The 24,860-nt window shown below is 56.6% G+C and overlaps 1 protein-coding gene across 1 annotated transcript in view; it reads right to left on the reverse strand.

The window, feature by feature from the left end:
* Window positions 1-253: 253 nt before the first annotated feature.
* Window positions 254-24,860, reverse strand: part of Kcnk5 (potassium two pore domain channel subfamily K member 5) — a 34,754-nt gene continuing 10,147 nt past the window's right edge. The window contains exons 2-5 of the mRNA XM_004624186.2: window positions 5,270-5,381; window positions 4,412-4,578; window positions 4,014-4,182; window positions 254-2,420 (exon numbers count right to left, since the gene is read on the reverse strand). Of these exons, the coding sequence (XP_004624243.1) occupies window positions 1,555-2,420; window positions 4,014-4,182; window positions 4,412-4,578; window positions 5,270-5,381 (1,314 nt within the window). The 3' untranslated portion in view covers window positions 254-1,554. The remainder of the gene's footprint in view (window positions 2,421-4,013; window positions 4,183-4,411; window positions 4,579-5,269; window positions 5,382-24,860) is intronic.

Genomic DNA, 24,860 nt, shown 5'->3' on the forward strand with positions numbered 1-24,860 from the left:
AGGGGTTTCCAAGCTCACGAAGCTCACAATGTTGTTCCCTGAGCCCTCTGGCCCACCTACCCTACCTGGAGACAGAGTCCCCCCCCAAAAAGGCAGACCTGTCCCAAACCCTGGCTGCCTTTCTTGTCCCTTCTACATTGGCCTGTCCTGAGTCCCCCCACCCTTTGTGGGTCTTCCCTAAGTTCCTTCCTTCCCCGGAGGCCCCACACCAGCCTATTCCCCAGCAGCACAAAGCAGACACCAAGCTGGCCTGTCCACGTTTTATTGCAAAAATGGTAAAATAAATTACATTTGCCATCATCGCCAGAATGTACATACAGTGTGTGCTTCCAGGACAGCCGGCAGCCGGCGGAGCTTGCGGAACCGGAACCGCTCACAGAACACTCCGGCGGCTTCTCCCACCCTGTGGCAACCGCTTAGAGAATGAGGGGAAGGGGTGTGGACACAGGTCCCCTACCAGGTCCCAGGTTGGGGGGCACACTGGGATAGAGGGGCAGCAGGACACCAGGCTGGAGGGCGGGAGCCTGGGCCCGGCCTGGCCTCCGGGTGCCTCTGTCCACCTCTAACCTCAGGGTCCCCTCCAGAACCACGTGTGAGGTCGCAGCTCTTGACATCATAGACTTGGCTCAGGGCAGCACGAGAGGGCCAGCTGATTTGGGGGGCTGAACCAGGCACCCCAATTCTCTAGACCCTGATCTTTACTGGCTCCAAAGCCAACAACAGATTCAGGTATCAAAACAGCAGTTCATTAGGGGAAAAAAAAAAAAATAGTAGAACAAAAACATTCAGGGCAAAGTGAGCTGATCTAGGTAAGCGTCACTGAAAACCCGAGAACGGAGTAAGCAGCGAGCCCCACCCACCACTTCCACCCACCGGAACCGGTTTCACATTATCATTTCTCCCCAGCCTAAGGCTTTCCTTCCGCACACTCACGCACACACGCGCGCGCACACACAGCCGGTGCGCACACACAGCTGGAGACAAGAGCTCCATTCACATTTTTGGCCATGGCCCATCTGGGAGCCAAGAGCAGTGTGGTCCCTCCATGTTGGTCTAGGGTGGGGAGAAGTGGGGGTACCGGAGGGCAGCTAGGTCCTTAATTGGGCCCGGGAACAAGGACAGACCAGCAGGTAGACAGGGAGCTGGTCTTCCTGCTGCTGGGGCACTGAGGCGCATCACAGCTGTCACCCCAAAAACTCTTGAGGCAGACCCGGATGTGTGGGCCCCTCATACCCTCTTGGAAATGTCCAGCTAGTGCCAGCCCCACAGAGCTGCTCCTAACACAGGTGGGCTCAGCTAAGGCCCGGGCCTCCAAGAACCGTGTGACAGCCACTGAGCACAGGCTGAGGAGCCACGCAGGTGCAGGCCCTCGCGGGGTCAGGCCCCCTGCACACGTGCCTCCACAACCGGAGACACTAGCCCACTCAGGACAGTAGCCTCCACACTGCCAGGGGCTACCTGGCTGGAGGGGACAGAAGGACAACAAGGCCTTGGCCACCCACTCCCAGTCCAGGGCTGCCCCTACCTCCAGTGGGGTGGGGAGCCGGCCTTGTCTCACGTGCCCCTGGGGCTGTTGGCCTTATTATACTCATTCATGAGCTGCTCGTAAGGCACAGACAGCTCCGACTCGGTGCTGGTGAAGGTGGACTCATCCGACGAGGGGAACTCGCCCATGTTCAGGGGTGCCTGAGCTGTGGCACCCTGTGGGGGCTGCTCTTCTCCTGCTAGGTTGTCCTCCAGTGAGGACTTGGAGGTCTCTTCATCCAGGAGGCTGGCCTCCTCGCTCACGAAGGTGATGTTGGCATTCTGGAAGATGAGTGGCTGGTAGTCCAGGGCCTCCCAGGGCTCGCCCTCCTCGCTGATGCGGTCCAGCTGGTTGCTGAAGGCCTCAGAGGTCGGGGACTCAGCCTCGGGGTCCCCAGCCTCCTCACTAGGGGGCCTAGACACATGGCCTTTGTTCCTGAGGGTCTGGGACACCTCCTCCAAGCTGGGCACCCGGTTCTTGGAGTAGACCACCAGTGGCACCAGGGATGCAGGGATTGCTGGCAGCCCACTCCCCTGAGAGCCCAGCTGGGGACCTGGGCCTGGGACCCTCTCCCCAGCCCCGCTGGTCTTCATTGCCTTCTTCCCGATCTGCTTGATGAGGTCATTGTAGGTTTCCTCCTTTTTGGACAGAAAGCTGAGGATGTTGACATCCTTGGACGTCGCACTCCCAGTCATCTGCAGGGCCTTCCGGGAGTGTGGGGAGCTCTCGAAGGACTCCTTCCGCCGCCGCCGCCGCTTCTTAATGGCTTTGTGCACCTCCACAAACATGCTGACCTTCCAGTTGACAAAGAGAGACAGCCAGGCCAGCCCCAGGTAGATCCAGAGCTCCACGAAGTAGCGGTACAGGGCATGGTAGTTAGCGCTGGGGTTCACACCTGGGAACAGGAGGCCCAGAGTCAGCAGGGGCCAGCTGGGCCCCAGACCCATGCAGTGACCAGAACATAGCCCAGCCCTGGACCATCCCCACCCCACTGTCTTCCCAAAGAACCATGGCCTCTCACTCATGCTGAGTCCATCTCTGGGCCTCAGTTTCCTCAGTTATAAAATTGAGGAAAGTGACCACGCATGGTGGCAGAGACCTGTCATCAATCTCCACACTCAGGAGCCAGCATGGGCTGCACAATCAGCTCAAAAAAGAAAATCAAAAGGCTTCCAGGGTATGGGAAAGCAACAAACACATGATCAAGAAACAGCCCAGGCTGGGTATGATGGCCCGCACCTGAAATCCCAGCACTCTGGCAGGCTGATGCAGGAAAATTCCAAGTCTGAGCCCAGCCTGGGCTACCTAGCAAGGCCCTGTCTCAAAATAAAAATGTTCAGAAATGGCCGAGAGTGTAGCACAGTGCAAAGGCTGTAGGTTCTAATCCCCACAAGAGTGAGAGGGGTGAGGGAGACAAGGGAGGAGCAAGAGAGATGAGTACGCACTCATTTCAGTCACTCTTCAGGCAGCTGGGGTGTGTGCAAGAGAGCTCGCTTAGGGGAGGACGGCAGTTGCGTGACAGGCCACTGGTGACCAGCTGTCATTCTAGGGTATACTGTGACTGAGACCAGGACTTGGGTCGCAATGACCCAAGGAAGTCTGACGTGAGCAGGACACATTCAGGGCTATCTTCTGCCTCCTCTGAGGTGGCTGGGCTGCCCTGGCCTCCTGTTCTTGCCTTCCTGGGACTGGCTCTGCCCATTCTACAACATCTGCCTCAGGAGCCTTCTCTTCTCCCACCCCACCTCCCAATCTGGTGGTTCTCCTCTAGCCCAGGGCCATCTGAGATTCCTTCTGTGACTGTCCTTACAGCCATGTTGATCTATATCCAGCCTCCCTGTCAGAGGACATCCAGCTTAGAGATGACACTGGGGGGTGGGGAGGGGTCACTGCGGCTCAGAGGGCAACCTCGGGCACAGTATAAACTGGCATCATTCCCCATCATCCCAGACGGGGGTACTTCTCTACACCAGTTTTACAGATGAAAAAATGGAGGCAGAAGCCCGGCAACCTGCTGGAGCTGAGGGAAGAGGATGCTGAGGATCCCAACACAAAGGCTTCTCGGCCAGCTGTGGGCTGAGGCGCTGAGGCGCTGCGCCACAGGACAGAAAGGCAGGACTGTGTCTCGATTCGCCAGGCTCAGTGGTGTGCTCCTCCCGCCCCTCAGCAGCCCCTCCCAGCACACCACACACACAATGGGGGTGACCTCCCCTGCCCTCCGTGTCAGAAGCCAGGGCACAACCCAGGACACAAAGCAGAGGTTCGGATTAAGTGAAGGAAGAGGAAGAGAAGGGGCAGGGCAGGGAGGCAGGGCAGCCGAGGAGAAGGACGCCCTTGTCTTCTGGGGCTGCCTGTGGCAAGGGCAAAGCTTTGGCCTCAAAATGAGGCCCCCAGGGCAGCCTCTGCACTCAGCTCCCTCCCACTGGCCCGGCCTGGGGTTCAGGAGACGGTGAGGAGGCAGAGCCAGGGAAAGGCAGCAGGGACTCACCGGCTACAAAGTCTCCGAAGCCGATGGTGGAGATGGTGATAAAGGAGTAGTAGAGTCCCTCGATGTAGTCCCACTCCTCGGTCACCATGAACACGAAGGGCGGGATCACCAGATGAACCAGGACGCCCCACAGGATAAAGATGGCTGTGCATGTGATCTGCGCCTTCCGCTGTGGGGAGGCAGGAGACCGAGTCACACAGTGGCAGAGCTTGGAAACCTGGCCAAGGGTATCCAGAAGGCCAGGAGGCAGCTAGCAGTGGAAGGCAGGGAGGATGCTCCCAGCCCAACCCAACAGGCCAGGAGGTACGGAAAGTACGACCTGCCCTAATACCCTTGTCCGGTTCTTGAGGTCTTCCTGTCCCCCCACCTCTGACCAGCACCTACAGTTGGGGACATACCAGGCTCACGCCTCTCCTGGTAAGAAACTGGCCTAGCCTCTTGGCTCGTCCCCCGAAGAACTTGCCCAGGGCACTGATCCACGTCAGGCAGAGCGGCACCCCAAAGAGACCATAGAAGACGCAGAACAGGCGGCCCGCCGGGGTCTTGGGAGCCACATTGCCATAACCTGAGGAAGGTGAAAGAGGGGCTGAGGACCCAGCCACGCAGGAGTGATAGACCCTCCCGCCCCACCACACACACATAAACGAGTCCCTCCCTGCACCAGCCTGACAGAAACCTATTAAGATAACAGACACTGATCTAATATTAATACTTAAATAATGATAGCTCCCCCATCACACCACCATTTATGCAGCAGTTATGACGGTGCAGCCTTCAGCTCCACCCCAGCAGGTCCTCCTCCCGCTCCCCGCAGTACCGCGGTGCCAAGCAGTGTCCAAAGGTGGCCAGAGTGCCTGGCCAACAGCCAACACCAGCGGTCAAACACCACCATCTTGACTGCACTGTCCTGGATGCCAGGTGTCACAGAAGACAACAAACTGTGTATGTCGTGAGCCACTCACTTCTGGAACCGGTGACTATGCCACTAGAGAGAATCGAGGTGTGTGCTGTGAGCAAACCATCCCATCTGCACAACTTGGGCCGCAGGGCTGTGGGCTGTTTCTGCCCCACATGCCCAGGGCAGGGGCCATGGAAGTGGACTTGAAGCAAAGGCAGTCACCACGGATGTACTAACCTTACCAATCAGAAAGACGGACTAAGCGCTGGATTTTACCCCCAACAAGGCTGAGTCACCAGAGCTGGATTCCTGCATGATGCCAGGGAGAGAGAGAGGGCAAGCAAGTGGGCACCCTTACCAATGGTGGTGATGACCGTGGCTGCAAAAATCATCGCATTGGGCCAGTTCCAGTTGTTGAAGGTCTGGTTCCCCGTGATGGCCACGCCCTGTCCCGCTGCATCAGATACCACCTGAAGAGAGAGAGGTGACAAAGGTCAGAGGCAGTCCATGTATCAGCCTCCTTAAAAGCATCTTCATTTGATCATCTCAACAACAAGGTGGCAGGTGATGCCTGCTATTGTACAGATGAGAGAGGTTGCCTAACCTCTCTCAGGGCCACCCAGCTGGGTAAGGGTTTGAACCCAAACGACCTGGCTCCGAAGTTAAACTTACCAGCGTGAGCCAGAACCAGAGGACAGAGCTTGTCACGGCCTGCCGGGCCCCACCCTCAGGGTGTGAGTCAGAAGGTCTGGGAAGGGCTACTGCTCACAAGGGCCTAGGGGGTGAACTAAAGCCATCACACGGGCCACGTGCTGAGCACCACTGCCCTACGCTTGTGCTTCTCAGCATCAGATGAGATAGAGCCATACGGGAGGTCTCTCCATGTCCACCAGCAGAGTCCAGGTCCCCTTTCCAGCACCAGCCTGGGACGGACCTGGCCCCAGGACCTGTCCTCTGAGAGCAGGTGGTGAACCCACTGGCCTTACTTTGCCAGTAAGGAAAGAACTCTGTTCATCTGCTCTCCCTGTTGGATCCCTGAGCCTCCTTTCCCTCCTGGCTCCTTTGTTGTCTCCGCCCCGGGCTGAACAATTTACCCGGGCAGGGACAGGTCAGAGGACTGGACGTATATTCCAGAGTGACTCAAAATCATGCTACTGGCTCCCAGAGACTCCAGCACCTGGGGACAGGTGATGAGAAGCCTCCTGGGAAGTCGGCTGGAAAGTCCAAAAAAGGCCACATCTTTCTCTCCACCCTTCAACACAACCTTCCCACGGGGCTCTACCAGCTGTACATCAGGGGTTCAAGTCCTATCACCTAAGGAAAGCCCCACGATGACCCATCCTGACAAAACCTGGAACGTGGTCAAATTCTCTGTAAAACCGGGCCAAAGAAAGCAGAAGAGACTGAGTGAAGGATGGAGACAGAGCTGGGGGCAGCGCCTTGCTGACCTCCCGGGGCAGGGCTGAGGTTTGGTGGGGAAGCGGGAATGGGTGGATTGTGCAGAGGAATGCGCAACTCACAGAGCGGCGGAGGCCGTGTAAATGGATCCGCACACTCTGAAGAATTTTCCATGATGCCAGCTTGTCTGACACACCAGCAAACCACATACGACTCTGCCCTGAACCTCCCCAGCAGTTCCAGAGCACCTCCGAAGGCAGCAAAGCACCCTGTTACGGGGGACACGGAGAAGGGGGTCCTGCCCACAGAGAGCTCCCCACGTAGCTGGACAAACCCCGGACATGTGAAATAACCAGAGGACATTTAGATACTAACAGGCCCCAAAGAAAAACTAAAAGAAGGAACAACTGGATGTGCTTTCTGTTTTTATCCTCTCCCAGTGCCGGAGGCTGAACCCTCGGCCTTGTGCACAGGAGGCAAACACTCTGCCACTGCGCTGCCTCCAGCCCCCAAAGGCTTTGAAAAAACATAGGCCTGGGTTTGGAGCAGGGGAAGGAGGAAGCACGGGGCCCTGTGTATTGACGTTAAACAGAGAAAGCGCAGCTGTATTCAGGATTCGGCTTCCCCTGCCTCCACCTCTGTCATCCCAGATACCAATCTCAAACAACAGTTTAAAATAAAGCAGACGCCAAGAACACCTTTCCAAGGGAAACTGAACCACTGGCCACGGAGGACACAGGGCCGCCACCTCTGGTGGCCCCAGTGGGTTTGCGGCAGAAAGCAAGTGGTCCCCATATTCACGGCAAGAACTGGGGTAAGATTCTAGAAGCTGGAAAGCAAACCTGAGCTCTCGGAAACCTCTGAATGGGGAAGAGGATGACGGGAACACTCAGCGTAGCGATGGGAACAAGAAACTCGTAAAGATTCACCGGGGACAGGTCATGCTGGCCTCCAAGTGCATGTCCCCTTCTGCCCAGCCATGAAGTCCTGTGGAATGCAGTCCATCTAGATTTCCGTAAGGCAGTCGCAGATGGGCTTAAAGATACTCTTGTGGAGGAGACAGAGAAATGTAGGGTGGGGCCAGGGCTGCCTGGGCCCTTTCAAAGGAGGACAAGCGGCAGACCCAATCAGTACTGGTCATTATCGGTCCACACTGAGGTCTCCATCACTCTAGCTCCGAGGCGCGGATGCTCACATTTTTATCAGAATGTTGATATAGTTTCCCAATCTTACGTGTAGAAGATGTAAAATTTAGGAAGAGTGTGGGATGGGAAAAGATCACTAGCAGAGCAATGGCCACACTAAGACTCACAATCACATGGCTAGAATATACAGACCAGATGGGCTCGGGGGGTCCACACCTGTAACCCCCAGCAAGGGAGGCTGAGTCAGGAGAATCACCGGGAGTTCAAGGCCAGTCTGGACTACACATGTATCAAGACCCTAACTCAAAAAAAAAAAAAAAAAAGCAGAAGAAGAAAAGAAAATACAGACGAAAATTATGAAGATGTAAGTCTTCTAAATTTTCAACTCTGACACTTTGGATCAGAAAAGAGCAGTAGAGAACCAAAGGGGAAAGTCGGTGGTTTTAGCCAACCACGAATCAACAAACATAAGGTTGCTGCCAAGGGAAAAAGTAAACACAATCTCGGGTTGTGTATCTTCCCTGGCAGGAGGACTGGGCCCATTGTTCTGCAGGGTCAGGGCACCCGTGAGACACTCTTGTTCCACTCTGGGTGTCGGACTTCACACGACACGTGAAGCAACGAACCAGCGGGCCAAGGGCCAAGAGGAGACAGGTGGCCTTGTGGATAACGATCTGCTGAAGGGCTGCCCTCCACAGATGTCTGATAGAGCAAGAACTGGGACCAGGGGTGAGCGCTTCCCACAGGGTGCTCTAGGGCAGGACTGCACTGGGGGCTCTCCACTGGGGGAGCACTGCATGCTCCAGACTTGGGATACAGGGGCAGACAGAATCCCTAATCCCCGTCTCCCATTCAAGGTGGACAATGGGCAAGGGGCCAGAGTGCCAAATGCCTTCAATCCCCAGGATGGACCCATGCAGGATGCCAGAGCAGGTCCCCGAAACACACTGGCTCCCCAGATAGGACCCACCATTTGGGACCCACCTAGGAAAGTGTCAAGCAGACACCCTAACCCAAGAGCTATCAACACAATGGCGAGGCCCAGCAGTGGGAGCAGGGGAGGTGGGAAGGCTGGAGAAGGCCAGTGGGCATCCTTAGCACCCTACCTCAGCCTTGCCAACGTTATCACGAACCAAGCCTCAGGAGCTTCCCCCATGGCCTCCCCCATCTCCTCAGCCAGGCATAGGAGCCACACCAAAGGGCCCTGAAGCTCACAGTGCTGACAGCAACAGCAGTAGAGATAGCCATGGCCACGGGGCAGAGAGGCAACGGCGGTCCACCCTCTTCCCAAGTAGCCAGGATGGGAATTGATCGTGGCTCCAACCCAGTCAGTGCCAGAACCAGGGAATGACAACAGTGCTGCTGTGTGTCCCTTAGGTTCCCCATGGCTCTCTCAGGAGGCAACAAAACAGAAACCAGGCGCAGGAGAGGAGGTCTCTATGTGAACTTGGGGTACTGACCCCTGCACTCACGGCTGTGCCTCCACAGGAGGAGAGCCTTCCCCAGCTCCCAGGATGGAGGCCATCCCCTGGCCAAGCACACACCCTGTGAGACGCCCCGTCCCTGGGTTAGGGAAACAGCCTTCACAGGAGGGGGTGGCCCCGGCTCACTTGCGACTCTTTGACTTGGCTCCCGAATTCACTGGAGACAATATTTTCGCTTTCCACCCACGCCGCCGCTGGGAGAGTACTGGGAGAGGGGAGTCTGCACACGCCCTGGGCCTGGTACTTGTTTGGGGATGGAGTAGAGCTCCCTGCCTCTGTCACCTTCACCATAAAGCGCAGTGATTTACTGAGGGCTCCCTGGTGCCAAGTGGTGTGCTCAGCATTTTATGCGCCTCTAGCTCATTTAATGAGGACAGAACCCTGCTGGGAAGACACTATCATTTTTTCCACTTTGCAAATGAGGATCCGAGGCTTCAAGAGGGTAAGGAAGTAGCTCGAGGTCGAGTGCAAAAGCAATGAAGCTGGGAGGAGAACCCAAGGCCATCACCACTGCGATGCTGCCCCTCTTCCCACAAGGGCCACAGGAAGGAGGCCTACACACACTCCCACCCCTCCCACCAGCTGAAAAAACAGTGCCCTAAAACCAGTCCAGCCACTCTGAGCCAGCAATGCAAGCTGGTGACATCTCTGTCCCCATGAGGAGGAGGCGGCACATGCTGCGCAGGTCCCACCTTTCCAGGGTGTCCCAGTAGCCCTCATCCCCGCGAAAGCCTGCATCTGCAGCTGGGCTCACCCGGGGCTTTGGGACATGTGCTGCCTACCTTCCCCATCGTGCACTAGTCGAGGCAGGGTAAAATGAGGCCAGTGTGAGCCCAATTTAGCTTCCAGCTCTTTGGCCACGGAGCTACTCCAGGCCAGGGCTGTAGCTCCTGCCACTGGCTATTTCAGAACACAAACAACTTCCACAAGCTGCCTGAGTCCAACTGCCTACTAGGGACCTATGGGAGGTTGGAGGGGGACTGTGGTTCATGAGCTGAACCCTCTACCCGTTGCTGGCTGCTTGGCCCCTCTGCCTGGAAGGCTTAGGGCTAACTAATCCTCCTGTGCCCACAGAACCCAGTGGCATGGAAGGAACCTATACCGCGCATCCCCCATCCCATTCAGCCCACCCTCCCCAAGAGCAAGCCAACAGTCGGTGGTGGAGCAGAATGAAACCTGGCAGTGTGGCTCTTGACTACTGCACTCAAGTCTGGACGGGAAAGGGGGTGCCCTGCTACCAGTGACACTGGGTCTACAGCCCACCACCCAGCACCTGCAGGGGAAACACCTTCAGGGGCACAGCAACTACCCTTAGAGGCAGGTGAGCTTCACAAGACAGCAGGGCAGCCGTCAGGTCAGGATGGGAGATGGTCCTCCCGGAGGGAGGGAGGCTGTCCCCTCCAGAAACCTCCACCTCATGGCAGGGCATATGGCGAGGGCAAGAAATAATAAAGAAGTCAGCTGGCCCCCAAAGGCTCACAAGCAGCCAGCAGGGTGCTTTCCTCTCTCAGCCCCAGCAGGCTCCATGGGGAACGCTCAATCCTGCTCTCTGAAAGCCCACAGCAGGACCAGCAGGGCTGCACCAAGTGCAGACCTATGCTCACCCCAAGAGGGGGCTAGAACTGGGATCTCACAAGTGCTACGGCAACTCTCTGGGGATAAATAACTCGCCTCTCGGCCTCAGTTTCTCTATGTTCTCAGCCCCCAAATTCCATTCCATTCCGCACAATCCCGGTTGTGTCCCTCACCCCTGCTAAACCACAGGGACAGGTGCACCCTGGACAGGGGCCAGAGGGGCTAAGGGTTCGTAACCTCCTCCTGCAAGGCTGGACTGCTTGAGGCCAGGAGACGCTGTCCCTGACTGTCCCCACACGTGCACTGGCCACCTCTTCCCTTCTCATCTCATCAGTCAGCTTTCTCGAGCCTTCTGGGGAAGGAGCAGAAGCACTGTGGCTGCACAGGCACTGCCCGGCACCTGACAGTTGGGAGCCAAGGGCAGGGGGAACCCGACTCGCCCAAAGTATCGGGCCTGTCCTGTGGACAGCAGCCATGTGCCTGATTCCCCACCCCCACCCCTCTACAGCTCTGGCCTCCCTTTCTCCCCATCCAACCAAGCAACTCAGCAGAAAGTGCCACCACAACAGGCCCCCGCCCTGCACTCCCAGGTGAGGCCAACTCCAGGAGTAGAGGGAAGCAGCTTCCTTCGACTTGGGCCCCAGCTATCCTCAGCTTTCGAGGGCAACCAAATGCACAGCTGTTGCTGGCCAAGGAGCTGGGCTAGCCTCCATCTAACAGGGAACCCTTTGGGCGGGGAGGTGAGGAAGGGTGGGGCCCACAGGTGCAGGAGTTCTATTATTAACTAGGCCCACACCTGCAGGCAGGGCACACTCACTGCCAGTGTCCCTAGCTAAAAAAGCTAGGAATACAGGAAGCCTCAGATCCTACGTGGTAAGTCTCATGTCCCAAATTTTTGGGACAGAAAGTGTGCACTTGCTAACTATTTTATGCTCAGCACAAATGAGAGGACAGACACCTCCCTTTTACTTTCCATCCCGGACTCAGCCTGCTTCTGGAGGGGCTGCAAGGAGTGGTATTCAGCTGGCTCTCAGATGAGGAAGCTGAGGCTTTGACAGCACAGAGCCATAAAGTTAGTGACTCCAGCCAGGCCCAGACTGCGCAACGGAGTTTAAATCAATTCTGTGCCTGGGTCCCCCCTGCAGTGACACTGATGGCCCGGACACAGGTTTCTCAAAGCTCCCCACCATGAAAAGTTCCAGAAGATTCTAAAGTGCAGAGGCTGCCTTCATGGAGGATGCCAGGGCAGGGAGGAGGAATTCTTGGTATTTTCCTCACTGCCCTCGGGCCTAGCCCAGGTGACTGGGGCGTGGCTCGCAGGGCAGCTGTAGTTCACAGGCTCTGGCGAGGTGCTGGTGCCACCTGACCCCTGCACCAACTGCGGGTGCAGCTTGCCTGCGCTCTGCCCCGCCCCGACAGTGCACCAAGGCAGACAGGGCCATGGCCAGGTCTCCCTGAAGATCAGGGCCCCTTCCAGTTTCACTCCCGTGCATTTTCAGCCCTGCTCCAGTCCTACATGGAGCATTTATCACGGCGTTAGCAGCGGAGGGACAGACTGTCACTGGAGCTTTGGTGTGCGTGAAAGAGCAAGGGCCTGAAGACCCACGTTCAGCTCAGTTGCACCAGGGCCATATTCTCCAAGACCTCTCATCTCTCTGCCTGTGTCTCCCAGCGCTGCCCAGCCCAGGGAGCACCTCTATGTCCCATCCCTCTCCCTCCATAGCACGTGCCAAAACGTACCATTTCCACCTTCAGGATTTAGCTTCCTGGCCACCAGCCCTGGCTTCTCCAGGCCCCCAGCAAGTCAGGCTCCTCGGGGAGAAGTCCCACTCCTGGGCTCACTCAGGGGCGCCTGCTGTGTGTGCGGATCCTGCCCGGGCTGGGAAGGAGGCCCCTGCTGGCCACGCTAGGCTTTGGTCCTGCAAGTGATGAGCCGGGTGCACAGCCCACTGTCCCTCGGCCTGCGGAGGAAGCAGCCATCCAGCCATCCGGCGCAAAGCCCTCGGCCTCCCAGGTGGGACTATGCACACAACAGGACTCCCAGCAGTCCTGCAGTGGTCTTGTGTCATGACTCATAACTAACTACACAGCAACCCCAAGCCCGGGAGCCCAAGCACCATGAAAAGGGGTTCGCTGGCCCCAAACTCAGATACACTAGGGGTCATCATAGAGCAAACCCCCTAAACTGCAGGAGATATGCCTGAAGTCCCCAAGTAGGTGCCTGAAAAAAAATGGAAAGTGGCATACCCTGCATGTCACTTGAACACAAGCACAGTGATACCAGGACAGTCCATCTGATACCGGAGATGGTGATGGGCAGGTGGCGGATACCTCAGGGTTAGGATGGATCACAGGATGATCCATGCTGCAGGAAGGTGGGGAGAAAAGCATGAAATCTTATTGTGCTACTCAGAAAAGCACGCCATTTAAAGCCCACAGATTATTTCTGGAATTTTTCATTTAGTGGTTTTGGACCCCCACTGACTGCAGGTTAACTGAAACCATAATCACAGAAAAGAGGAGGGTAGAATTCTACTGCTCCTCAACCTAAACTACAGGTTCTTTTTTTTCTTTTTTCTATTTTTCTTTTCTTTGTTTCTTTCTTTTTCTTTTCCTTTTTTTTTTTTGGTGGGGAGAGGGGCGCTTAGGAGACAAGGTCTTACTATGTTGTTCAGGCTGGGCTTGAACTTCACTATGTAGCCCAGCGAGGTTGGCCTCGAGTTCACAGCGTTCCACCTGCCTCAGCCTCCTGAGTGCTGGGATGACAGACAGACACCACCAAGCCTGATACTGCATGTTGATATCAATATAGGGAGCCTGGGAAATACTCCCGTTGGATCATACCCCAGAAACTCCAGTAGGAGGGGGACCTGATGCTTCAAAATATGCCCCCCTAATAATTATATTCAGCCGATTTCCAAAGCCACTGCCCACGACCTGAACGGATCAAGGTCAGCCTCAGTCAGCCCACGGCGATGCACAGCTGTACGTCCACCTGTGTGCATGCAGGATCCCCTGCCACCCTCCGGGGCCATCTCTCAGCAGCCCCTGCTGAGCCTGGAGGTACGAGAGGTCTCACGCTCACTGGCCAAAGCAGGGCCAGATGGGAGCAGGTTTTCAGCAGAAACCTCTGGGTTTCCGACTTTCACAGGCCTGGGAGGTCTGTGCTCGCTCAGAGGGACAAAGAAAACAAGGCAGGTGACCCTGCGTGCATTGTTCTCAGGCCCTGCAGCCAGGCGCCCTCCAGTGAGAGCTGAGCCCAGGGCAGGGCTGTGAGGCCTGCTGACCTGGGAGGACACCGGACGGGTGAAGTGGTGGGAAATCCCCATGTGGTGGACACAGCGGGCCTCGGGGCCTTCCCGGTCCCACACCACCACTGCCTACCCGGGAAGTGGCCTGGGGAACAGGAAAGAACCCACGTTCTCAGGGTCTGCCCTGCCTTGTGTGCTGAAGGATACAGGATAGATGATGGTTAGGGACTCGTGCAGAGGGCCACCCGTCACCCACCAGTAGCCTCTCTGCTCCCTGCCCTCCGTGGCCTGGGCATGGCCTAAGTCCCCAGGTCTGTGCTCTATTCCCTGCCTGGCCCACTCCTCCCTGGAATCAGATCCCCTGGGGTGGCTGGCATCTCCCAATACTGGGGGGTCACCAGCATGAGGGAGGGTAAGGCAGCCCCCATGGGGTACAGTCACAAGGGACAGGCCTTCTTTCCACAATGGGTTGGGGCTCCAAGAGAGTCCTGGGCTGCACTGGGCTTTGGGTTGTCCTGAGCAGCAGCAGCCTCCCTTGCCTGCCCACTCCTTCTTCAGTTGTCACCATGGGTGGCAGAATGAGTCGGCATCACCCTTCTCCCCCGGATTCCAGAACACCAAGTACCTGTGACAGGTGTGACTCCTCTGCCACCACCTCACCAAACACACAGGACCTCGAAGGGAAACCAGGGCAGTTGACACCCCACTCGGGAGATGAGTCTTCTGGGAGATGAGTCTTCCAAGAGGGCTAGTGACAAGGCTGCCGCCACACAAAGCACAGAGGAACTCACCAGGTCTCCCGACGCCCAGGACAGTTTCTTTTCACAGCCAGACCACCCACTCTGACTTCAGGGGAGAAATGCTGACCCAAGCACAGGGGGAAGGTGACGGGGAACACACGACACTGGCTAGAGTGGACAGGGCTAGCACTGTGTCATTTTAGGGCACGTGCATGTTTCTATTCCCTAGACCAGGCCTTGCAGACTTACCCTGACCTTAGAGGGGAGGAAGGACCCAGGAAAGCCATCAGCCACTCAAGGCTTCTAAAGACAGCCCTCTGAGCAGGTCGCAAAGGAGGGCATGGGAACTGCTGACTCGCTGCCTCCACCCAGGGCTGCAGCCCCTGTGAGATCTGGGGCAGCCCTGCCACACACCTGCTTACCTCTGTCCTCCCAAGCCTAGATCCAAGGGGACCCACAGCTGTGACAGCCACTGGTCACTTCGAAACCACACGCATCCAGCCAGAGCACCACAAGGCAGAGGGAAAAGACCTGGTGTGGGAGCAGATAAAGCCGGTGCCTCACCCCATCTGGTTTCTGCCTCACAGGTCTCCCCCTACCCAGTGCAGCCCACACCCGCCCCTCGCTTCCCCACACCCTCCACTTCCTGACACGCCACGGGGCATGGCATGTTTATCTGGCCTGCAAAAAACAGACCAGCACTCCAAGAAAGCGAGGTCATCCACTCACCCCTAGGCCCACGGCACAACCTAACACCAGTAGTGCTCGACATTTGCCAAAGAATAGTGGGGTCACCACGATTATTTGCCAGTGTTGGGTTTAGGTGGGTCCCGGCTGTGGGGCTGAGGTGGGTGGGAAGCCCTGACAGACACAGGAAGTGGGGAGAGGGTTCAGTTTCCAGGTCCAGTGCCTGGTGCCCGCTACCACAGAGGTCTTATCCCTGTGAGTCAGCTCCCTTGTGGACTTTGAAACCAGATTCCAGGGGAAGAAGCAGGTGGGAGGGGACAGATGGGGTGGCCAATCTCAGGATCCCGAAGGGGGCCTGAGAGCCCCATGGCCACAGGTCTCTCCCAGCCCTGCTGTCCTGGAAGCAGATGGAGGTATGCACAATCCCACAGCATCTGGGCCTGGTGCTGCCCACGTTCTGTTCTGCTGGGATCAGGTGCCTGCCCTGGGCCACCTTGCAGGGGGTTCCAAGGACAAGGTTTCCCAGCTTCTTTCTTTCTTCTCTTCCTGCGCCTGCGGCTGGCACTGTGGGGTAATAAGTAACTACCCATCCCTAAAGCTGAGGTTCTAATGATAAGGGCTTATGAAACCTATCCGCTTATTATAACTGGCTTAAGATGACCAAGTGGTTAAACTATAAACCTCTTTACTAATTAAAAAACAAAAAAGCCCAGAGGGGTCCATGCAGTGGTACCAACCCTAAACTACTAGGAAGGAACCAAAAGTCTCTGCTCCCAGGCAATAGCCTGTTTAAGACAAAACACCCCCTCCACCCACCTGGCCCCCAGCAGCTGTCTGGGGGGCTGCTTCCACCTACGGGAGTTCCAAGCACGAAGATGAAGATGCCCTCATCCTTCTCAACAAAGCCCCTGCAGGAACTTCCCCAAAGCCAGCGGCCACCTGTCACGCAACCCTTCCTTATTGTCTGACTCTAACCTAAATCCCCAGGGCCGAGGTCCAAGCCCATTTCCTCCGGCTCAGTCTCCAGCTGGAGGCAGACAACAGCTGGCCTTCATCCTCTCTGGAATAAATTGTACAAGAAAGTATGGGCAACCGAGCGCAGACAGATATCTTGGCATGGATGGTATACTGGGTGCAGGTGGTGGGGCAGCATTCCGCCTCAGACCCCAGACTCAACCCCCTGGAAGACTGAGTCACCCACAACTGGATGAGACCAAGTTTCTGAGGCCTCCTGATCCCCAAGCCACCAGGCAAGATGCAGCAGGGGGGTCCTCCCCCCAAATGCAGACCCCACCTTACTCTCAGACTATTACCAGTTACACTAGGGGAGGCCACAGCATGTGGCACAAAAGGATCCCCAAGTAGTGCAAGCAAGGGGGAGGCTGATATGTGGGCGAATGGCACCACTGACCCAAGGTGTGCTGGACGGCCGAGGGGCCCACCAGGCATAGCTGTCCCCGAGTTCTGGCCTGCAGTCATCTCCCGCCCACCTCCCATCCTGGCCAATGGGGCGTGGGACGTGACCAGGTTAAGAAGCACAGAGCTCTTTTTGTGCTGCACAGGGTGGAAAAATACAGGCAGGCCTCACTCAGGCAGAAAGGCTGGACTGAGTGAGGGGTGTGGTGGGGGCTGAGAAAGCTCCCATCCCATAACCTAGGGCCCAAGACCTGGGCCAGGCCAGGCAGCAGGACATGGAAAAGTCTGCCACAGCTCTGGAAAAGGTGGTGCAGGAGCGCCGGGCAGACAGATAGGTCTCCTCCATGGCACTGGGGACGCCCCGTTTCCGCATGTCCTGGCCTGCTTCTTCATCTGTGAAATGGGAACGCTGCCACCCCCACCCCAACACTCAGGGTTTTGGCCAAAGGCCCAAAGAGCGCGAGGCACAAGCAAGTCGGAGGGGCTCATTTCTTAATGTCTGGTTTACAAATGCAGGGGTTCTGGGAGCTGGTGGGCGCTGAAAGAAGGGAAGACGATGCTACTAGGTCCCCAGGTCACCCAAGGGCAGGCTGGGAGCAGGACCTGCACCTGGGGAGGCTGCACCCGCGTCCCAGTAGAACGTGATCCACGAGCAGAGGGGCAGAGCGGGAGCTCCCTCTCAGGCTTGTCCAGGGTCGCTGAGAGGCTAAGGACTAAACGCTGGCCTAGCAGTGACTTCCGGAACACAGCCCTCCCACACACACCCATGTGTAAGATGAGGCTCCTGGTCACTGGCTCCTGGGGACAGCGGGGGGACCAGAGGGCAGTGTGGGAGGCTCGATCGGGAATGGGGCTTGCTTCCCCTTCACTCTCCAGCAGCCTCTGGGCTACTCCCCTCTGTGGAGGGAGGTGCCTCGGCCTACTTGCTGTAAAAGCTGCACGCAGCCAGGCACATCCACCCCTGCACCCCACAGCCATGCTCAGGGCCATGTGCTCAACCTACGTAACGGGGGGAGGATGGGGCCAGAGCTCAGACAGACAGGCAATCCTTGCTCCATGCAGCTCAGCGCAGGGCCGACTGAGGCACTAAGTACTGACGAACACTGGCCCCACGCCCAGCACTGAGCCAAACAGGAAGGACAGACTCCAGCCCTGCCCGAGCGGAGGAGCCCGAGGACGGGAGTTACACGCAGAGTGGAGGGCAAAGCAGCAGCGGGCACAGGACAGACCCAGGGCTCAAGCCCTTTCTGAGACCAAGCAACAGGACAGGAGGGAGGGAAAGCAAGAAGCCCCCACACAGGCGGGGTTAAAGGACACCAGCAAACCAGGAAGAGGTTCCATCAGCCCTACAAACTGCTCACCTCACCTGCCGCTGTGTCCAGCCTGGGGTCTCCGAACTTGCTCAGCCCAGAATCTACCACAGGTCCTGCCCGATTTGTGACAGGGAGAGCGAGACTCTGGGCTGGGGCTGGAACAGGCCAGCAGGAGGAACTGAGACCATGAACAACGAGACAGAGATTCCTGAAAATAGGTTATTTTTCTGGGGGTCTTTTGGAGATAGTGTTTTTACTATGGAGTCCAGGCTGGCCTTGAACTCACTGTGTAGCCACGTCTCGGACAGAGCCAAGGCTGACCCACCTGGCCTGCTGGGACTGCACAGGCAAAGCCTCTCTGTGCCCGCCTCGGGTAAGGTCCTCGGCATGGCGTGCTTTGCTCCCTTGCTCTGGCTGCCAGCTCTCCCCTCTCCCTCTAGAGCAGGAGGGAAAGACAGCGAGGCACACGGAGAGGCCAATGTGGGCACCATGAACCTCCACAGAGCCCAGCGCTCCAGCGCTGCCCACTATAGAGCTGGTACAACTTGTGCTCAAGGGTTCAGGTGCTGAAATGTCATCTGCTCAGTGAGGTTTTAAGAGGGTGAGAACTTAATCCGAGGTGGGGCTTTTGGGAAATGAGGATTACATAAAGTCGTGGGGTGGAGCCCTTATGATTAAATCCTGGTGCCTTTCTAAGGACACCCGGCAGACACACACGTGCACACATGTGCCCTCTGCCTCTCCTCACGGGATGCCCTGTCCCACCTCGGGACACAGACAGCGAGACAGCCATCACCAGATGTGGCCTCTGCCCCAGACCCTGGGTCAGCACTGTGGGCCAGAGCGGACCTTCTTTCTTTAGACGTTTTCCAGCCAGTGGTGCTGTTGTGTTACGAGCAAGAAAGCAAGCTGAGACTGTCCAGGAGAAACGCTCACCTGCACAGACTCGAGCAGCCACCAAGCACTGGGGGCTGAAGATGCAATTTTAACTTTGTTCATTTTCATTTAAAATTAAATAGCCACACACAGGCCTGTAATCCCACCACTCGGGAGGCTGAGGCAGAAGGACCGTTGTGAGTTTGAGACCAGCTTGGACTACAAAGTCAGCTCAAGGCCAGACTGAGCTGCATAGCTAGACCCAACCTCAAAAAGGGACAAATTTAATAAGTAAGTAAATAAACAGTCACAAGCACAGGAGTAGTGACTACTCTAACCACCCATGTCCTACCTTGATGTTCTCCAAGCTCAGGCTGACCGAGCCGCAGGTCACTGTCCACAACATCTTCACGACCCTGAATGACACAGAAACGTGGTCCACAAACTCAAGGAGGGTCCTCCTCCCTCAGCTTCCCAAACTCCGGGATTCCGAGTGTGTGCAAGCACCACGTTTGCAATCTTGCCTGTGTAGATTTCTGCTCAACTCAGAGACAACAAGCGTTCTTGGGACCCTCAGGGACTCCTCAGAGCTGGAAGCAAGCAGAGTACATCCTGGCTCTGGAGGACCCTCTCTCCTTGGGGACAGTGCCCAGCTACCCTGAGGAGCTACACACTCATGCAGGCCTGTGGCAGGCCCAGGACGCAATCTCAAGTCTTGGTCTGCAGACCACAGCCCACACCCGGGTTCTCGAGGACCCTTGGGCCTCGGTGGCTACACTGCATGCTGCCTACCACTGAAACACTGGCCTCAGACTGCAGGTCACGGCCACTGCTGGGTGACCACAGACTTGACATTGCTTTGCAGGACACATTCGTTAAAGCCATGTTTATGTCAGCTTTGTGTAACCCCTATTTAAAAATAACAAGTGCAGAACTGGCTAAGGGTTCTACACATCTACTTTGCCCCTTAAAGAAACCAAAGTGTCACTTTTTCTTTCCTTTTTTTTTTTGGTTATAAAAGCAATGCAACCACATTACAGAAAATATGAGAGGCAGAGAAAGAAAACGCCACCAATAATCCTGTCTCCCCAAGCAGCCCTGTCTGGCTTCTGCTTTTAAATTGAGTTTCTGGGACTCAATGCTAACAGAGAGAGCCATGCACCGCTTCAACTTGCGCCCTCCCTCGGTAGTGTTTGCAGACCTGGAGTCTGGCTCCTAACTCTGAATCACTGAACAAAAACCCCCCGCTCTGGCCCCCCGAGCACAGCGGCCCCCAAACTGTCCCAGATCGAGAGCCAGAGCCCAAAATGGCATGATCCAGACACCATGTAGGCCAACAGTTGGGGAAGAGGTGAGCAGGAGCGTGTCAGAGACAAGAACTGGCTTCGGGGAGCTCAGCATTTGGAGGGATATTAAGACCCACAGTACACAAGGTGCCCAACGCAGCACATGCAGAGAAAGCCCTGGCCACAGGCAGCTTACGCTTACACACACACACACACACACACACTGACCCTTGTGAGTCCCCAGTGGGCCTGGCGGGTGACACAGGGTCCTTGCAGAACAAGACTTTCACACTGCTCTGCCTTGGCCCAGGGGCCGCAGAGCAGCTCCCAGAGAGGAGCTGGGCACTTTCGCCAGCAGTCACCACCTGCCAAGGAGAACGCGGTGTACCCAGCTTGGAGGGTGCCCAGGCATGGATGAGGGGCAGGAGCTCGGCCTGGCAGGGGTGCTTGAGAGACAGGAGTACTGGAGGCCCTCCTCAGACTGGAGGTGGCCTGCTAGAGGGGGCGGCAGCAGCCTCTAGGTTTGGGGGCTACTGGGAGAGGGACCAAAGGTGAAAAGTTCAGGACACTCATTAATAATTACCCTCTGGCGTGGTGCTAGGTTTGGGATCCAGTGGGGCAGACAGGAGTACGAACAGGGCAAAGCCCAGTACATTGGCTGCAGCAGGGTCGGGGAGACAACAGAGTCGAGGAGCTCCAAGGAAGACAACTCCTAAGCAGCGTCAGTGGCCTCTCCCGAGAGCCCTAGCCTCATCGACTTTTCGCCTTGGAGCACGAAGGCACGGTGACTAAGGTCCCACCAGCCTCAAATGCAGATGGTGGGGGCCGGGGAGATGGCTCAGTGGAGTAAGTGCTTGCCTGGCAAGTGCAGGGTCCTGAGTTCAACCCCCGGTACCACAAAAAAAGAAAAGAAAATTTGGGGGGCCAGGAAGATGGCTCAGTAGAATAAGTGCTTCCCTGGCAAGCGCAAGGGCCTGCGTTCAATCCCCGGTTCGGCAAAAAAAAAAAAAAAAAAAGCCGATGGTGTCTAGCATCTCTTAATGCCCACAAGCCTTCAATGGGCACAGGGCACGCAGCGGACATTCAGCATTTCCTCGGTCTTAGAGAGCAAATTCTTAGCCCAGAAGAGGTACAGTAGCCTGGCCTACTCACACAGTAAACCTACTGAGAGCAAGCCCAGGACCCAACAAGGGGGAACCCAACCCATTCCAGGAGACAGGCGAGCTGGGGTGGAGTCTGGGAGGAGTGAAGGGGGGCTGATCACCTCCCTCTTCCTGCCAAGTGGGCTTGCTGACCCGACACTCCCGCATCAGCCTGCCCACTCAGCACCTATCCCCTTGGAGAGAAGCGCCCCATCCACCCACCCGCTGCGCAGGAGGGGGCAGGGACACCGAGAAGCGGAGGGCTTTCTTCCAAAACCAGCGCTGTCAGGATGCACTCCTCGACCCAGGGGCTGAGTTTTATTTGAACAGGACGCAGGGCGGTATGTGACCAGGTGCCCACCACCTCCATCCTGCACCAGCGGACGCGGGAAAAGCAAGGGAGCTGGCTGCAGACACACAGAACACCTCTGCCAAGATACACATCCAGTAAGGGGTCTGCTGGAGGCCTCAGCATGCTATGAGGTAACCTACCTGTCCCTCACCCCGCAGGCAGCATCCAGACAGATCCAGCCAAAAGGAAGCTCAGACTCAACAAGCTGATTTTTCCGCCCAAGGCGCAGAACAAAGAACAGTCTCATCAGAGAGGTCAACCCCAGGGAAGGCCAGCAGGGGGAGGAGAAGAAGGATGCATTAAAGTGAGGGTCTAGGTAGCAGACGCTGGCAGGCCAACATGTAGACCCCAACACCCCTTCTTCAGCTGCTTCTTTCTTGGGGGTTCTCGGGCCTCAGGTGTCCTGACTCACAAATCAAGGGATAAGAAGTGGAAATTGAAGCCACAAATGGAGGTTAGAGACCCCACAGAGGCTGCAAAAATGACAAGTGGGAGAAAGGGACGAGAGGTGTGGGGGACACAAATGACAGCCTGCAGCACCCACATATGAACACCTGGTTTTCCTGATTTAAAACTTCATGTTAACAAACCTAGACAGTCAGGGTGACCCGGAGACAACAGCACTAGGTGTCAACCAGCCAGTCCAGTGGGCACTTCCTCGTGCATACCAGGGCAGCGATGTCTGTGTAGGAACCCCTGGTCTCAGTGGGAGTGGCTCACGGCTGAGCAGGCTGGAGATCAAGTAGCGCACAGAGGTAGCTCTGTGACAGGCGGCTGTGCCGCACTGGAGGCCCGGGCTCAGGCTGCCACCCACAAGTGTTCTTATCACTGAGCATTGTGTGGCTGGCATCCACCCCCACCCCTGCCTCCAAAGTCCTCTGTTATCAGTGGATATAAAGACTTCTTGTTAAAGTTGAAACTTGCTGCGCACTTAGCAGTAGGGGGTCAGAGCCAGCCTGCCCCTCCTGCCACGTGCAATAGCTGGGAGCCCAGAAAGCCCCGCCACACAGCAGAGTTCAAACCGCCCGGGGCTATTCGGAGGCTTTGGCTCTCAGTCTAAGGGAGGAGAACCCGGAATGTTTTCCAGTTCTGAGGTCATGATGTGGCCATCAGGTTCCCTGACAGCTGGGTCATTGACCAGGGGGCCCATTAGCAGGTGTGGCAACCACCTTTAACTGACTGTTTGGGGCCATGGCTTCCAAGAGGCCTTCCCTTCCCTAACCGCCCCACCAAGCCCTAATTGCTCTTTATGGCCCCGGGTGTGCAGTCCTCGCCCTGGACAAGCTGTAGAACATTTCCCAAAGTCAGAGCCTTGGCTCCAGGAGTCCAGGCAAAGAACCATGAGGCTCCTTCCGGCTTCACACTTCACGATTTGCTGCCAGGGGAGGAGCACTGAGCATAAGCCATCCCCACCTCCGGTAACCCCCAAGATGAGCTGAAAAGAGCAGCCCAAAGTTGCTGGGGTGCAGACTCTGGGGAAGCAGCCTGGAGTGGGGCGGTGCTGGGCATTGAACTCAGGGCCTCATGCCTGCTAAGCAGAGGTCTCTAATCTGAAGGCAATGTTTTTTTTTTTTAAATTTTTATTTATTTATTTATGTGTGTGTGTGTGTGTGTGTGTGTGCACGCGCGCGTGCGCGTGTGTGGCCAGCTCAGCCCACCAGGGGGCAGGGCTGGCTGGCATGTGGTGCTGGGGGACTGAACCGCGGTCCCTGTGCTTTTGCTAAGCTTGTTCTAAGTAGGTACTTTAGACCACTGAGCCATCTCACCAGCCCCATCTGAAGGCAATGTTAAAAAAAAAGGTTTAGCAATGGGGTGGGAAAGGGCTCAGGCAAGACAGGCCCAAAGCCTGGGCCCTACATGCTAAATGAACCTGAAGCAGGCTCCAGACAGTTCTACCCCCAGCTTTCTCACTCTTCTCCGTGCCTCCATCTCCCATCTAACAAACTGGCAAGCGTCCATTTGGCTGCGAAAGCCCTGCACAGCCGAGTCTGTTAAGGTGCTGGGGTGGAGCTCTCAAATAAACGGGTCAGCGCAGACCCTGGGTAAGGGCACGGCTGCGGGTGTGTGCAGGCAGCAAGCTGTTTGTTTGTCTTCAAGCGTCTCATGAGGGCTGGGCAGTACCGCTCAGGTGCCACAGGCAACACCCTGAAAACACTTCAGGGTGGGCCAGGGGAGGAAAAACGCAATGTAGGCTCTGTAGGCGCCAAAGGAGCTACCAGGCTCTGCTGGGAAGCTGCCGCCTCTGCAAACAGCCTCTGTAAACAGCAAGGGCTTTCCCCCTACTCCTCAGAAGGCTCAGAAGGAAGTGTTATCTGTCCCGCACTCGTCCCAGCTGTGTGCCTGCCTGCTTGCTTTCTGCAGCATACTGTCTGTGGACAGAACCTGAAAAGTGGGCTGGTGAGATGGCTCAGTGGTCTAAAGCACCTACTTAGAACAAGCTCAGCAAAGCACAGGGACCACGGTTCAATCCCCCAGCACCACATGCCAGCCAACCCCAACCCCTGGTGGGCTGAGCTGGCCACACACACATACATACATACATACATACATACATACATAAATAAATTAAAAAAAAAAAAAAAAAGAACCTGAAAAGCTGCAGGACCCAGGGCTCCCTCTCCTTGCAGAGACTCTCCAACTGGTCTGGGTGCAGTGTGCACGTGCCCCATAAATGCTGCGTGCTTAGCAAACAGCCACTGCACCAAGGCCTGTGTGTCTGCTTCATTCATCTCAAGTTCCTTGAAAGCAGAAACCACAGGTCCCCTCCAGCACCTCGCCTACGAGGACAGGGACCTGCTCCACGCCCTGGCTAACAGGAGCGGCCTCCCCCACCATCACCCCAGGTGTACAGGGAGAACTTACGAAACAAGGAATGGGTTGGGGAACAGAGGACTGGGCTCCTGTCAACACAAACCAGGTCAGGGAAAGGTGTTTGTTTATTCTGCGCAGTGCCCCAGCCAAGGGCAAGACCAATAGGGAGCTGACAGCCGGGCTTGCTTTCTCACCGAGTTTTCTCCCCTATCTTCACTCCCCCACAGGTCGGGGTGATGAGAGCCCCTAGTTCAGAGGCTGCAATGTGCCGTGGGGTCTCAGGACTGGCAGGCAAGGATGTGGAACCCAGGTGGGACAGGCAAGTTCCAGGTAGGGCTTGGAGGCCTGTCCTCGCCAGGCACAGAAAGACAAATGGCACAAGTTCTCAGCTGCATGGAAGCTAAAAAATCGCCCAAAGAGAGAGGGGGAGAGTGGTCACCAAGGCTAGAAGGGCCACTGAGGAAAGGAACAAG

Source organism: Octodon degus, unplaced genomic scaffold (genome assembly GCF_000260255.1).
Source record: "Octodon degus isolate 3935 unplaced genomic scaffold, OctDeg1.0 scaffold00005, whole genome shotgun sequence".
NCBI classification, from domain to species: Eukaryota; Metazoa; Chordata; class Mammalia; order Rodentia; family Octodontidae; genus Octodon; species Octodon degus.